The sequence below is a fragment of the Tyto alba genome, unplaced genomic scaffold (genome assembly GCF_018691265.1).
Source record: "Tyto alba isolate M040663 unplaced genomic scaffold, T.alba_DEE_v4.0 Super-Scaffold_39, whole genome shotgun sequence".
Lineage (NCBI taxonomy): Eukaryota > Metazoa > Chordata > Aves > Strigiformes > Tytonidae > Tyto > Tyto alba.
In genome coordinates this window covers 7,931,940-7,945,694 of record NW_024881314.1, presented here as the reverse complement: position 1 = coordinate 7,945,694, position 13,755 = coordinate 7,931,940, and the positions used below count along the sequence as shown (strand labels likewise).

Sequence of the window (13,755 nt, the reverse complement as noted above, 5' to 3'; positions counted from 1 at the left end):
GGCTCTTACAGTATTGTGCACTGCACCCTTTAAATGCCTTTAAACAGGTGAGAGTGAAGGGATACACCATGAACTTACCCATTTTTTGTTGTCTGCCAGTAAATCTTGGAGATGGCTTTGCAAGGAAAAGGACCTAAAAGAACAGAGTTATTTGCCATGATTCAGGAAGTGCATCTTTACATAACAAATTCCTTATTGTGCTTCCTCTAGGTCACTTCAGCCTCCAAGTCAAGGGGAGCCACTGGAATTAGTAGGCACCACCTCCGCAGACCAAGCCACATCAGACAAGTCTTCTTGCAAAGCACAACAACTTAGAATCAGGGTAAGTTTTGAACCATGTTGCTGATGGCTAACAAAGAGTGGAAGTGCTGTTGTAGAAGCTGGTTAACTACAAAGGATTGCTAAAAACACAGGCATTCCTGAAACTAACATAAAGGTGATAGAGCTTTAGAAGCTTCTATGTGCTTGAAAGATGAGGTCATCCCCATTTGATGGGTTTCCGCAAATCAGAGGCTTCATTTCATCACTGTTCAGGTTGACAGAAAGCACACTTAGCTCATTATTAATTACAGAAAATCCAAGCAACTCTTGCTGAGCAGGACACTTGAACTAAAGCAAAGAGCTGAATCACCAACACCCTCCTCCATAAGGGGAACTAATTTCTTCAACACATTTGCTCTCCATGTTCTGGACAGACCTCAACAATATAAAGGAGTTAAAAATCCAAGGAAAAAACTGCACCATGATCCCTTAGTCTAGGTCTATGACCCATACAAAAGGCAGCTCTTCATTTTGCCATTAAGTTTAATCACTAGGGAGAACGTGACTTAAATATCCTACACGAGCTCAAAATGAGTTTGAATTTAGACAAATATGCAATAATTAAACCTTACTTACTGACCATAAGGCACAAGGTTTTCCAGAGGCTCAGGCTGCCTGTTGTCACTGGATACTGGCCACTGGGTGTAACTTCCATCATAGTGACAACTAATGAATTTACTGCCATCCCTCTGCCAGTAGAGGTTCTCCAGTTGCTGAAGAGGAAAACATACAATGACTGCCTTCCAGAGGCTGTTAACCCCCCCCCCCCCCCCCCAAACTAATGCATTCTTACTAAAAAATAAGCTTTGTCAAGTTCTCCCCGCACCTACTTGTCTTCAGAATACCCAGATAGGAGAGAGCCTTTCCTTCCCTGCTGAACTGACTTTGGATTGAATTAAATACCTGGCTGCCCAGGAAATGGTGTGTCACTTTGTTATTCTGCAGGTCCCAGAGGACAATCAAACCCCTGCTGTATCCAATCAGGATCTGGTCAGGGTTCTTAGGATGTTCCCGAAGGGCTTCCACCAATTCACATGATCGTCTGTTACAGTAATCTTCCGGTACCCTACAGAAGCAGAAGAGAAAACCAACAAGAGTTTATACCAGTTACAACCTAATGTGACTGTAATAACAGCTAAGGTATAAGAATGAGAAATTAAGCAACAAACATTTCAAACAGATAAGAATAAGTACAATCTTTCCACAAATCCTTCAAGCAGTAGAAAAATCTTACTAAGACATCACATCAGACGTGCCACATGAACATGCATCCAGTCCCATTTTCTTCAGGGAAAACCCAAAGTTTACAATGAATTCCAGGAGTGGATGCCAGGAGTGTAAAGACAATCTGAATCATCCACCCTATTCTCTTGTGGTCCTTACAGAATAAAGGTAACATGGAAATGTCAGTAAGAAGCAACAGCAACATGAAGTAGGACAGTTTTCATCAGCACTTGAATCTCCAGAGTGACAAAACCCTCATTTGGACAAAGCAGCATCAAAAGTTCTTCCAATGGGCAAAATATACAAAAAATGTTACACTTAGCTGTGAAGTAAATACAAGGGACAGGACACAAGGTTTTCAGATTTACTCCACGTGTCTCCTGTATAATTCTGCCTATATGCTATACCTCCATGGTGACAGTACCGGGCTGACCAGGACAGAAACTGCTACTTAACACATACCAGGACCAAAAGCTACTTTCACAGGAGTCATGCAGATTTGTACAATGCTTAACACAACAGTGAGGCCCCAATACATAATCTAGGGTGACATTTTAACAAAAGATATGTCTGCTAATGGGATTCCACCCCTACACAGCAGTGCCTGTTTGCTCACTCACCGCTGCAGCACAGCCTCAGAGGTTATGGTCCTGTCCTCTAGCACTCTGAACGATGGAAGCTCCACTACAAAGATGTTGCCACTCTCTGTGCCAAGATACAGGACTTCTCGTGAGGAATGCGGAAGAACAGCTGTTATCTGCGTGGCACTTGGTGGAGACCTGGCGATGCAAAGAGACTCTCATCAACTGCATGCAAAAAGACTATCGTCACTGAACTTGAGAGAACTAGTAACTCAACAGGGATATTTACAAGTGTCATTTGTTTTATAGGCAGAGATTTTGAGCCAGGCATGACTTTTTTTGAAGAGGAAAACACTAACTTTCAGATAAATTATGTCAGAAGACTTTTGTCAAGCACATGGACAAAGACCCAGATGCCTTTTTTAAAACGCCTCTCTTATTAAGCATCCCCAAAGGAGATGAAAATAGATGACCCAAAACTGGCAAAATCAAGTGAAACTAAAACCATAGCAGTATTTCAAACTCTGACTTAAGGGATGCTTAGAGTTCCTTAACCTTAAGATTTACAGCTCCTGTACACACAGAAGTGGATGCACAATATTAAAAAAAGATGTCACCCTTTACATTGGTACAACACTCTTAAAAGACGGTCTCCCAGGCCCTATCCAACTCCTGTTTGGTTTCCACAGATGCCCCTTTAATGGATTCACAGGAGTGATAGTCTGTAAGAACAGGAAAATCTCTAGCTAGAACAATAGCAGAATTTTCTTACTTGCTTGTTTATCCCCAAACTAGCTCAAAAACACTCTTGCAGATTACCCAGGTGGCCCTTTCAACGTGAAGCGGTGCTCCTCCCGCAGCTCAGATGCTCCACTGTGCTGCTTTAGGCTCCAGAGATGCAAGCTGTTATCATCTAGCAATGTCACCAGCTGGCACTATAAAACCACACAATACGTTTTTTTCAGAATCACAGTATTAAATATAACACAGTAAAATCTAGCGCTAAAGTTGCTGCTGGTCATAATTCTCTGCTAAATCAGGATTGGGGAGCCAGCCACAGTTCTTTATGGCAGTGGATATACCCTGCAGCAGCACTGTTAGCTAACAGCAAGGGATTTGGGGGCTGGAGGGAGACAAGCAATAGCCTAAAGGCTAAAAACCCTCTTATACAGGACACCACTGAGGGGGATGACAAGGATTTACGCCCTTGAAAAAGATCAGCCTATGCTGTAAAGCTCTGCAAGGTAGCTGCAGGATGTTAGCTCACCACCTTCTCCCTCAGCATGGTTTGCTGCAACACACCCCAGCTTTGGGTGGGGCTGATACAGTCTACTACACCACACTCCTTGCATTCTTCATGTCCAACCTCATTCTGGAGGGTTGTGTCAGAGTCCTTTTATGAGCCCAGCCCTGCTGGCTGTATGTTCAAATTGAAGTATTTTACCTGCTGAAGCCACACCTGGTGTAACACTCCCCATGGGAGTTTCAGCTTATACCATTAGTTAAGCAAACAGACACCCAAAACCGCCTCAAGAATTAAATCCCTCTCAAAGAGGCCACTCGTGCTATACTGGGGGCATCAGGCAACAAAGTATGTGACCAAGACACCAGTCTGCCAGTCAAGGGAAAGGAAAGTGGTTAGACAGTCACCAGACCTTTGGAAAATTCTGACTTCCTGTTTTTAGTTTGTGGTGATAATTGTTCAGCAATCCCCAGGAGCAGGATTCAAATACCCCAAAACACAAAGGAAGCAGTCTTAACGGCAGGCGACGTTAGCAGTACCGTTTTGAACTCATGAAAATAATTAAATCAGTTCAGCAGCAGCTACTGTTCTATCTGTTCTGCAGAAGAAAGACCACCCAGTCGTACTGAAAGAATAAGGGCTGCAAAAGGAAAAGGAAGTTCTCGTTCTCGCTTCTGCAGCACATTGCCTGAACTATTCTGACCTTATTGCCATTCCCAATATGTTGTTTGAGATAAATGACTAACAGTTACAAATAATAGAGCTACTCTTAAGTTTTACCGAGCATCTCCACAGCAACAACTGCTGCTAAGAGCACAAACCATACTGGGATAAGCATTCCCGACCAAGCAGCATTTGAATATGCTTGGTAATAGGAGCCCAGTTGCCTGGAACAAACTGAACACCTGTTTAAGAGAGGTTTACGTAAATTGCAGAGGTACTGAAAGTACACTTACCTGATCAGGTATAAAGTGAATCTGCATTACAGTATTGTTTTCTTCATGTAAACCCATGAACTCCACCCCAGGAGCACCATATCTGAAGAGTTTGTTGAGGATCTACAGTATTTAAGATGACCCACAGCTACAAGTAATTGAGAAGAAGCTTGCTAGCAAGCAAGATGAAAAGAAGTTAGTTTGAAACTGTGTTTTACTCTTAGTGATCTGGGCTGAAAAGAACCAATGCAAATCTACTTTGATTTTATATGCTTGTGGCAGGTTACGCACACTACAGGAGAACACTGAAATTTACTTCATCCTTTGAGCATATGCAGAAGAGGTGCCTGGACCCTGTTTTTTCTGAGATGTTTAGTGATTTCCCAGACACTACAATCCTGCTTAACTAATTTGTACACAAGAGACAGATGGCTACTGCCTGCATGTGGAGTCCAGCCTCTGAACACAAACAACACCAGGAATGAATGATTAAGTAGGCAGAGAGAACACCAACTTTTCCTTTCTGGGCTGAGTGATATGCCTGTTTTACAGCTTGCCTAGCTGGTACTGTGCCATGGGAATCACCTCAGTGCCTTGCATATACACAAAAATCAGACAGGCCATCATTAGCTAAAAAAAAAAAAAGTCACCACCTTCAGTGTTCAGGTCTTTAATGCCTGGATGGTCAAAAACTCAGGAAGCTGAAAGCATTTCTGACTTCAGTTTTAACCTTTGAAATAGAATTGCTTTAAAAAAAAAAAAAAAAAAAAAAAGGAACCCTGCCCCAAATATTTAAACAACCCTGGAATTCACAACATGAAGGATTGCTAAACTTAAGCCAGATCTAGTCTGACCTTCTGCATAGCAAGAATAAAGAGTCTTGTCTAATACCTATATCAGCTCAGCTTCTGTTTGAGCTATAGTTCAGCTCTTGGCAAGATAGCCCCATTATGATCAAACCACAATCACTTCAAACCTAGGCAAACTGTTTCAGTAACCCTTCCTTGCAAATTTTTACTTAGTCTAACTTCTTACAGCATCTTCAAAGTTGCACATTCTGATGCAGTCAGAGAAATCTAGTCAAAGTTGTTCAAAAGAATACAGTTTGATGGCTCCTGATCGTGTTCCAATGGCCATAAGGCGGAGAAATGGGCTATAGCCCAGTGCACTGGGTTGATGAGGAAATCCATGTTCCACAGTCTGGTAGAGAGAAAGAAAAATCATGATCAATAGCATGTTTCATGGGTATTGTTGTATACAGATAAAAAACAGAAGTTAAATACGGCATGGTAGCCTTATATACAGCACTTAATGCCAGCTTCTTCTGTTGAAAAGTGTTCAAACACAGGTAAGATTTGCTGAACTGCCTAAGGATGTATCCATTTCAAGAACCCCTGGCTCTGCAGTCCAGATCTGCAGATGTGTAACAGAAATGAAAGAGAAATATTCTGAAAACAGTAACCCAAGCAGCTCTTTATGTTAAGATTAGAAATAGCTCTGCATAAGCACAGCTTGCTTAGTCACCGCAATACACTCCATCACTCCACATCAACTTTACTTCTGTAAACCAACTGTTCAGCACAATTTCAAAGTCTGACACAAATACTGCGAATTGTTAGGTCAGCTTTATCTGCCAAATTCCACACAGGTCAGCCTTCATGACCTCCTCTTGTTGACTGACATCAAGAAATGGTGCAAAGCTATGAAGAATTATTGAGTTAATACTGGTGCTCATCAAGAAAACTAAACAGATTTCCTATGAGGCAATCAGGAAAACTAATGTAACTGATACCCATTTTTCCAGAGGTAGCACAAGGAACACTAGAATTTAATGAGAGCAGGAGCCTGCTAAACCACCTCAGAATAATTAAAAACCATTTGGTAATAAAAAGATGTCAGTCACTATCATGAGGACCAGTATGTTTCTTGGAGCCTAAAGTACAATTTACACTGTGCCAAAGGAAGATTTGGAGCATGTTGTACACACTACACTTAACATGGCTGATGCATTTACACACTATGGAGTAATATTCTGCCATGCTTGCAGGATGCAACCAAACTGCTTGTGAAATAGCCCATTCAAGTTTTTAGAAGTGCTAATGTACAGTTATTATCATTGTTTAGACAAAACAAGTATGCATGAGTGTTCAATAACACATAGCCATGTAAGGACAGATTTGTGCCCAAAGATCAGTAGGGCTACTTCCTGGAAAGCACTTATCCTTACAGTCCCAGCTTCTGGAAAATATGTTCCGTGGCAAGCTGGTCAGCTACAGAATAGAGATTTGTTACAAAACAGCCCGAGGACCACTCACACAAACAAACAAGAAAAGAATAAGCAGAGAACCCTCCATCTACAGAAGTAAGCACTTGTACCTTATCGTCATTTCCATCATGTCTTTGAGACAGAGCTACCACATCACCTGGCTTTATGGTTTATTCAACCTAAAAGTAACACCTGGACTTTATTTCCCAGATAGTGATTTCCCAACTTAATGCCTTGCAGGAGATTCAAATAAAGCCAGTTTCATTTCTATGGTCATGCCATTAGCCTGAGGTGCTCCCAGCTGCTACAAAGTAGTTTAATGTTCTTTTACTGTTTCTGCTCAAAGACACAGTCATAGGACAATATGGCTGACTCCATAGTCTGCCAGATTGCTTCAGTTTTAGGCATTTGATCACAATTCATAAATTGTAAAAATAGAGCTCCTTCCTCCAAATCATCAGTTACCCCAGTCTAAGGTCCTATTATGGTAAAATAAGCCATTTTAGAGGATATAAAATTGGAAACATTGGAGCATTTCTCAATCTTCTGTTTGCAAACTCATAAGGCTGGGCAAAGGAGCAGTTACTAATTTTGAACCTTTTATATGTAGTAAAGTAAGATTAGTATTACTGGCTCCAAGACCAGTGAGTTTATTCGCCTCTATGAAAACTTAATCTCCAGCCTTACTTATTTATACTCTAAGGAAGTAATGTAAGTGTTAAGACTGTATTATTAAAAACAAATTCAGAGAAGTCAATGTTTTTAATGTCAGCCTTGAAGTTGTTGCTAACCAACCTTTGCTTAGCTACATATATAAAACTTCCTAGAGGAGACTGTATGAAATTAGGAAATTATCTGTGGAGTCAGAATTGAAACAGGGCAGCTTTCTAGTCTAGCACAGACAAAGAAGAATTAAGAATTTATCTGTACCTTGATAGCTACTGAGACAACACAGAAAAGTTCCCTAGTTGTCAAAGCTGTGGGAGTATGAAGCTATGGTATACAATTTTAGGAAGAAGATTCAAGGTAACATGTTATCTTAACAATAAATCAGACATTTAATTGAATCAGGTGTAGCATGGACAATACACACCATTCCACTCTCCCCCAAAATAGTGTGAGGAACTTGCTAGGGAGACACCAGTATAATTCCACTCAGTTTTAGTTTCAACTTGCTCACAGTCACTGCGCTGTCATGTCATCAACACAACTAGGTTCCATTTTCAGTGAAACATCAATTAGAAACTGTGTTTATTCCAAGATTTCTTCCAGCCCAGAATATAAGGCTTTAACTATAATTCTCATAATAGAAAACTATGACTTATACAGTAGTGTACTGCCTGTTAGGAAGCTGTCAATACTAGCCTTATATTGGCCTAATTATATCTTGGGTTTAATGTGTTAACTCATAAACACATTAGACAAGTCAATAAAAGCTTTAATTTCCAAGTATCAGACCTATGAACTGCATAACCAAGTGTGTACCATTCAGTAATAATAACAGGAGGGTAATTATTTCTCCAGATTTTCCTTCAATAGAAAATTTGCAGTACCCCTCCCCATGCCATAGACAAGTTTGCAAAAGCTACAGTAACTATTACATCCAGGAGTAAACTGTTAATATTAGAAGGCCACTGCAGAAAATAGTACCGCATGCAGAAGGAAAAGAAGAGAGTATCAGTAACAACCACAACGTGTTACACAACTGTTCATGCAGTGATGTGCTAATGGATTCTGATAGCTTTGAATCTTCAACCAAGATGCCCATAAGACATAACGAAAATAACTCCCTCTTATGTAATTCATTTGTTTCCACATCTGGGCAGGAGAGGCATCAGGATGGCTTTTTGGTTGTATTTGACACCACCAGGGCCAAGCATTCACATTCACTGTACTGGTTACCCAGATCTTTTTCTTGCACTTATTTACACCCAGTTGTTAAATCACATCAAGTCAGCTTTTCAGTTGGCCTTCTTTCTTCCCCTCTCTCAGGCAGCTTTCATCAGCCAGTCCTTTCACCTGCTCAGCAGGTAAGCCCAGCAAGGGGGAGTGAGAGGAGCAGAAGGCAGGAGAGGTTACAATGGAGCCTTTCAGCAGAACTGAAATAAGAAACTAGATTGCCCACAATGTGCCCTCCTTCTCAAAAGGGCCTTTGTTTCTTTGAGGAAAGGTAAGAGCTTTTGTTTTCATTTTCTTCAGACCACAGATTTGTCAGACTCAGTAAAAGTAAGCCTGATGTCAGCAACATTAACTAACAGAAATGCTTCGTGTCAGTCATATTTACTGCAGGAAAAATGCGGCCAAGCTTAACAGTTGTTCCCAGCCCACACTAAAGCTGTGCAGATGAAATTCAGTGCTGTCTTCCTTCTTTCATTTCTCCCCACTTCTCCTCTCAAATTGTTTTGTGACAAAGCAGACAAACCCAACCACAGGCAATACAAACCCTGTACCTTTGTTAATATGCTTTTGAAGAAACAATGAAGCCTGTATACATTAAATCTACTTCGCATAGACACCAATTCAGATTTAAGGTAAGTTATCTATCACACACATAAGTAAAGGGTTAGGAAGACTGAAAAGAGGGGAAAAAACACAAAGCCATAAATTAAGTGCAATGTTCCCAGTTTGGTAACATTCAGCTGTAAGACAGGCTGGTTCACCTGTGTGTTACCCATCATCTAGTCTGACAATGCCAGCCTGAACATGTTTGTTCTGCAGGGCTTGGACTGAGCCAAAGGCATCCAAATACTACTTCCAAAAGCAGGATAAACTTAAAGTAGTAGACTGCCAAGTCCACATACCTTATCCTTCATTCTATCCACTGAGCTAAAAACAGATTCTTGCAACAGGTACACACAAGTATGGGAAGTTCTTACTCATACAGAGAAACAGATATGCAAAGCTAAGTGACTAGCACGATTTGGGAAGGTGTTTTTTGAAACAAACACAAGTTTTAGGACAGTTTGAAGAGGTAGTCCAGTGGTCATATCAGTCTTCTAAAACCACCTGGACCACCTCTTATCTGGAACAGAAGTCCAAGACAGGAACAGTAAAAAGATTGTAACCTATTTATACTTGAGGGAATAAACAAACAAACAAAAAAATCCATTACCACCAATTAAAAAGACTTTTTTAATTTAAGTCCATTACTAGGTCAGCATGGCCAAATACATTCCACTATATTAACACTAAACTTGTGTGGCATCATGCATTCATATTCAACTTCAGTGTAAACAATAAAATGAGGGCATGAATCCCCAGCACTTTTAAGGTACAGACCTTCCATTTAGTCGCTACCAGCTTCACTTGCTTACCAGCACTAATGTGCCTGCTTTACTAACACATTAGACAAGGACAGTCTTGGCACAGAAAGTACTATGTTTCTTGGCTCCTTGAAACCACAACCTTTAACAGGTCAGAATTAAGGTCTGACTTTCCCAGATCTTCTCAGTCTACCTAGCTGTGAGTATATGTTTATTGTATCAAAGGGTAGAGGCTTTTAAATGATCCATTATCTCTGGAAATACTGGAATGGGACAGACAAGACTTGGAAAAAAAAAAAAAAAAAGCTTTATGCAAGAAAAAAGCATAATGTAAAAGATCCTGGTATATATGGTATATATAATGGTATAATGTTCATTCCCTTTCCGATTATTGTTAGAAAAGAACAAGTTACTGTGACTTAAAAGTGCAAATGTGTTTTGCAAGGCCTTTAATTATCAAGTTTTTGATGAGAGTAAACCATTAGGAAGTGTCCAAAGTAGTCACCTCCCTAAAAACAAGATGCAATTTTTACCTTCAGGACTGAATCAAATGGAGTCACAAATCCTGATGCCAACTGCTAATACATTTGGAAGTTCCCCTCTGCTGCAAAAAGCCAGTTCTTTCAACCCTGTTTTGCATCATCCAGACTAGTTTGTCTCTGGCAGGTAAAGTTTAGCCAAACATTCTCATAAGAGAAAGGCATATTCAATGAAGAGACATCCCTGAAATAGCAAAGGTTTTTCCGAGGTATATGCAATTTTATACGCTTATAAACAATTCTGACCCATCCCTGGGACATCTTTTCTGAAGCTGACATCACATTCAGCTAAATGCAAGCAACTCAATCCTGGTCTTCATTTATTGTAATTTTTACTGCATCTGCGCTAGCATTTCCTCATGGTAGCAAGCAGAAAATAATTCTGAAGCACTCGAGTTCCTTTTGTCTCCCCGACAGGAGGGGATGTAATGCATGGAAATGGTGTGGTTTAGTACCAAATTACATTAAGTCATTTATCTCAAATATCCAAAGTTCCACTTTAAGTATATATCTACACTAGAATTTTAATGAATCAAGGAGGTTATTTCCTAGGCTGACTTCATTTATCCATTATACTTTTCAGCAAAATTCCATTTAAACCTTGGAAATAAAAAACCTACAAATGTGTTTCTGATACCCAATGAAGGTGTAAGTAGCCATTAGCTTGGCAAAGAATTAATACTAGGCATTTACAAAGATGAAAGCACTATGTTCCTGGCCAAGGCTCAAAAGAAAAATGCCCAGTGTTGGATAGAGAGCACAGCCATTTCTATTTCCTCTTCACAGAGGGAAGGAAAAAAAAAAAATCTAGATACAGATTCAGACTAAGAAAATAGCAAATTCATTATTAATGCCATTGTGCTGCCTACATGCTACTCTATTTCTACCACAGACTTTTAAATTCACATTTAAAAACAGAGGTATGCTTATAAATCCAAAGTATAATCATGGACAAGGAACTCTGACTTCAGCTACATCACAAGCTGTGGCTTATGCATATCTTTAGAAAAATGTTTATTCCCATAGTGGTAGTGCAAAGACTACCTATAACATAAGTAGTCACAGCACATAGCAGGACAAACTACATAATGCTCAGAGTATTTAGAAGCTGCTGTGAATTTCAGCAAGTGCCACTCAACAGCATGACAATATCCTTTTCCTTAAAAATGAAAGCCAGAATTGAAAACATGTTCATGAGCTTAAAGAAAACTAGTCAGGCACATTGGGGAAAAAAGGACAGAATTGAAAAAAGAGAACAAACCACCGCTCCTAAATTTAACTTTTCCACCCACACTCAAGTAGTTTTTCCTTCCCTTTACACCATGCAGTGGTTCAGGATAGATTTGCCTTGTACTTATATGCCTTGAAGTTTGAGGAAAGCACTCTACCTTGTTGAACTGGAAAAGGTCGCGTTTAAGCCTCTCTCTCACTGGATCATGTCCGGGTCTTAAGAACCTTCTCATCTTCCTCGCTGTAGTATCTTGGCACCAAAAATCCTAACAAAAAAAAAAAAAAAAAAAAAAAAAAAAAAAAGGTAAAGCCATATAAGTGAAAGCAGCCTGAGAAGAGAAGCAAACAGAAGTAGGTTATTTGTTTTGGTTTAGTAGGTAATACGAATCAGCCAGAGCAGAATGAGACAACATCACTATCGAGTAACTAAAACCTGATACCACCACAGAGCGACATCTCTGGTGCACGACTTACACAATACCATTTTCACATTGCTAAAGCAAACCAGTTCAGATAAGCCAAGAGGATTCTAGAAGAGTTTTTACACTTGGCCACTTTATGATCACTTCAGTTGACCTCATCCAAAGAAGAGGCAAGCAAAACTGCAGTATTTGCATAAACATTCAGACAAACCCAATCTAAAGGCTCACAGGCATTATTGACTAGTATCAGTTTTCACCCCAAGTAACCCTCCAGCTATTGAGCTAAAAAGAGAAAGAAACACATTTTCAGCTTGCTCCATGGGTATTGTAGAAAGGGCACGGTGCTGCCTGCAGGTTAGCTGCATTAATTATTAACTTGCTTTTGTAAAATATCAAGCGTAACTCCCTGCTCAAGGTGGGGGTAGGGGAAGGAAATCTTGCACCTGCAGTTCAATGTGCAGCTAAAAGCAGAAGCCTTTCAGTGTATCTCGCTACCTGGTCTCTCACAGCATCAGGAGGATCCAAGCAGGACAAATTAGACCTGACTTGGATCCTAGTAATCAAACCGGGCATACCAGGCTACAGCCTCGTATTCTGTACAGCTCAAGAAATTTGTTATCACATCTCCCCTCTGCAGAGGTGCTAAGTGGCAAGTAAAATTCTTTCCAACTCAAGAGCAAAGGTTTGAATCGCATCCTGACAACTTACCTTGGCATAAGTGCTTCTGCCTGCCCTGGCCATCTTTCACAAGCTCCAGTTTCCAGTGTACAGACAGCTCAGCTGTTCATGAAGCAGCTACTGGACACTCAAGCCAGTATTTTATTTTAATTTGTTGGACAGAAAATTATAGCAATTTACCAGCTACTCTGTACAAAACACACATGCACAGTGGGGGCCAGAACTTCTGAGGTGCAATGAAGAATCATTATAGATATTCTATAGTAACCCATCATCAGACGAGTTACATACACATGTACAGTAAGGTGGGGAACAGGGGGAAGAAGGCTGGTGTCAGAAGGGAAAGAGGGAGCAGGAGCACCAAAGGGACTGTCAAGTGAACAGGGGCCCTTGGGCCCTTGTACAAACTGTGGGGCTAGGGAGTAATTGAGGGAAGAAAGCTTTCACAGCCTATCTGTATAGATGGGAATAGCAGAGCTGGCAAACAAGGTGGCTATCTGTGTGCTCCTGCCAATAATGACAGTCTTTGGTTAATGACTTAAATCAGCCAGTCATTCCTGGGACCTTGAATAGTGTTTCAAATCATTTCTAGCAAGGCTTTACCAGCTGTGAAGGACCAAAAAAAAGGAAATGGTGTTATAAACAGGATGCTCCATAGCCATATTTTGAGAAGTCCCTTTAGAAACTCCCTGAGCTAGAACTTGTACCTCTCTGCTACATTACTCCCCTTTTACCTTTCCTGCTCACACTCCAAAATCTCCAGCCACCTACCTACACAGTATTGTCCAGAGCTCACTGAGATGACTGCAATGCAGTCCTTGTTCAGGGGACCAGAAGATCACATCAACACCAAAAGCCTGAGTCACTTAGTCCCCACCTAGAATCACTAGCATCTCCACTCACAACAGAGAAAAGTGCCACTGAGCAGGCAGCTACAGGCATCTGTATTCATGAACTGTGCCATCAGCACATGCAGGGGTGAAGAATATGCACAGACACACATATAGCAGGGGATCCCAAAAAAGAGAGGAAGAATAGAAGTGTAGTTTACTT

At 40.6% G+C, this 13,755-nt stretch overlaps 1 protein-coding gene across 9 annotated transcripts in view; it reads right to left on the bottom strand.

Moving 5' to 3' along the window:
• LLGL2 (LLGL scribble cell polarity complex component 2) overlaps positions 1 to 13,755 on the bottom strand; it is a 33,423-nt gene that overhangs the window by 14,003 nt on the left and 5,665 nt on the right. For all 9 annotated transcript variants that reach the window (XM_042802625.1, XM_042802626.1, XM_042802628.1 and 6 more), the window contains exons 2-9: positions 11,761 to 11,868; positions 5,407 to 5,504; positions 4,326 to 4,407; positions 2,946 to 3,061; positions 2,166 to 2,324; positions 1,225 to 1,387; positions 902 to 1,034; positions 79 to 133 (exon numbers count right to left, since the gene is read on the bottom strand). In XM_042802625.1, the coding sequence (XP_042658559.1) occupies positions 79 to 133; positions 902 to 1,034; positions 1,225 to 1,387; positions 2,166 to 2,324; positions 2,946 to 3,061; positions 4,326 to 4,407; positions 5,407 to 5,504; positions 11,761 to 11,835 (881 nt within the window). In that variant the 5' untranslated portion in view covers positions 11,836 to 11,868. The remainder of the gene's footprint in view (positions 1 to 78; positions 134 to 901; positions 1,035 to 1,224; positions 1,388 to 2,165; positions 2,325 to 2,945; positions 3,062 to 4,325; positions 4,408 to 5,406; positions 5,505 to 11,760; positions 11,869 to 13,755) is intronic.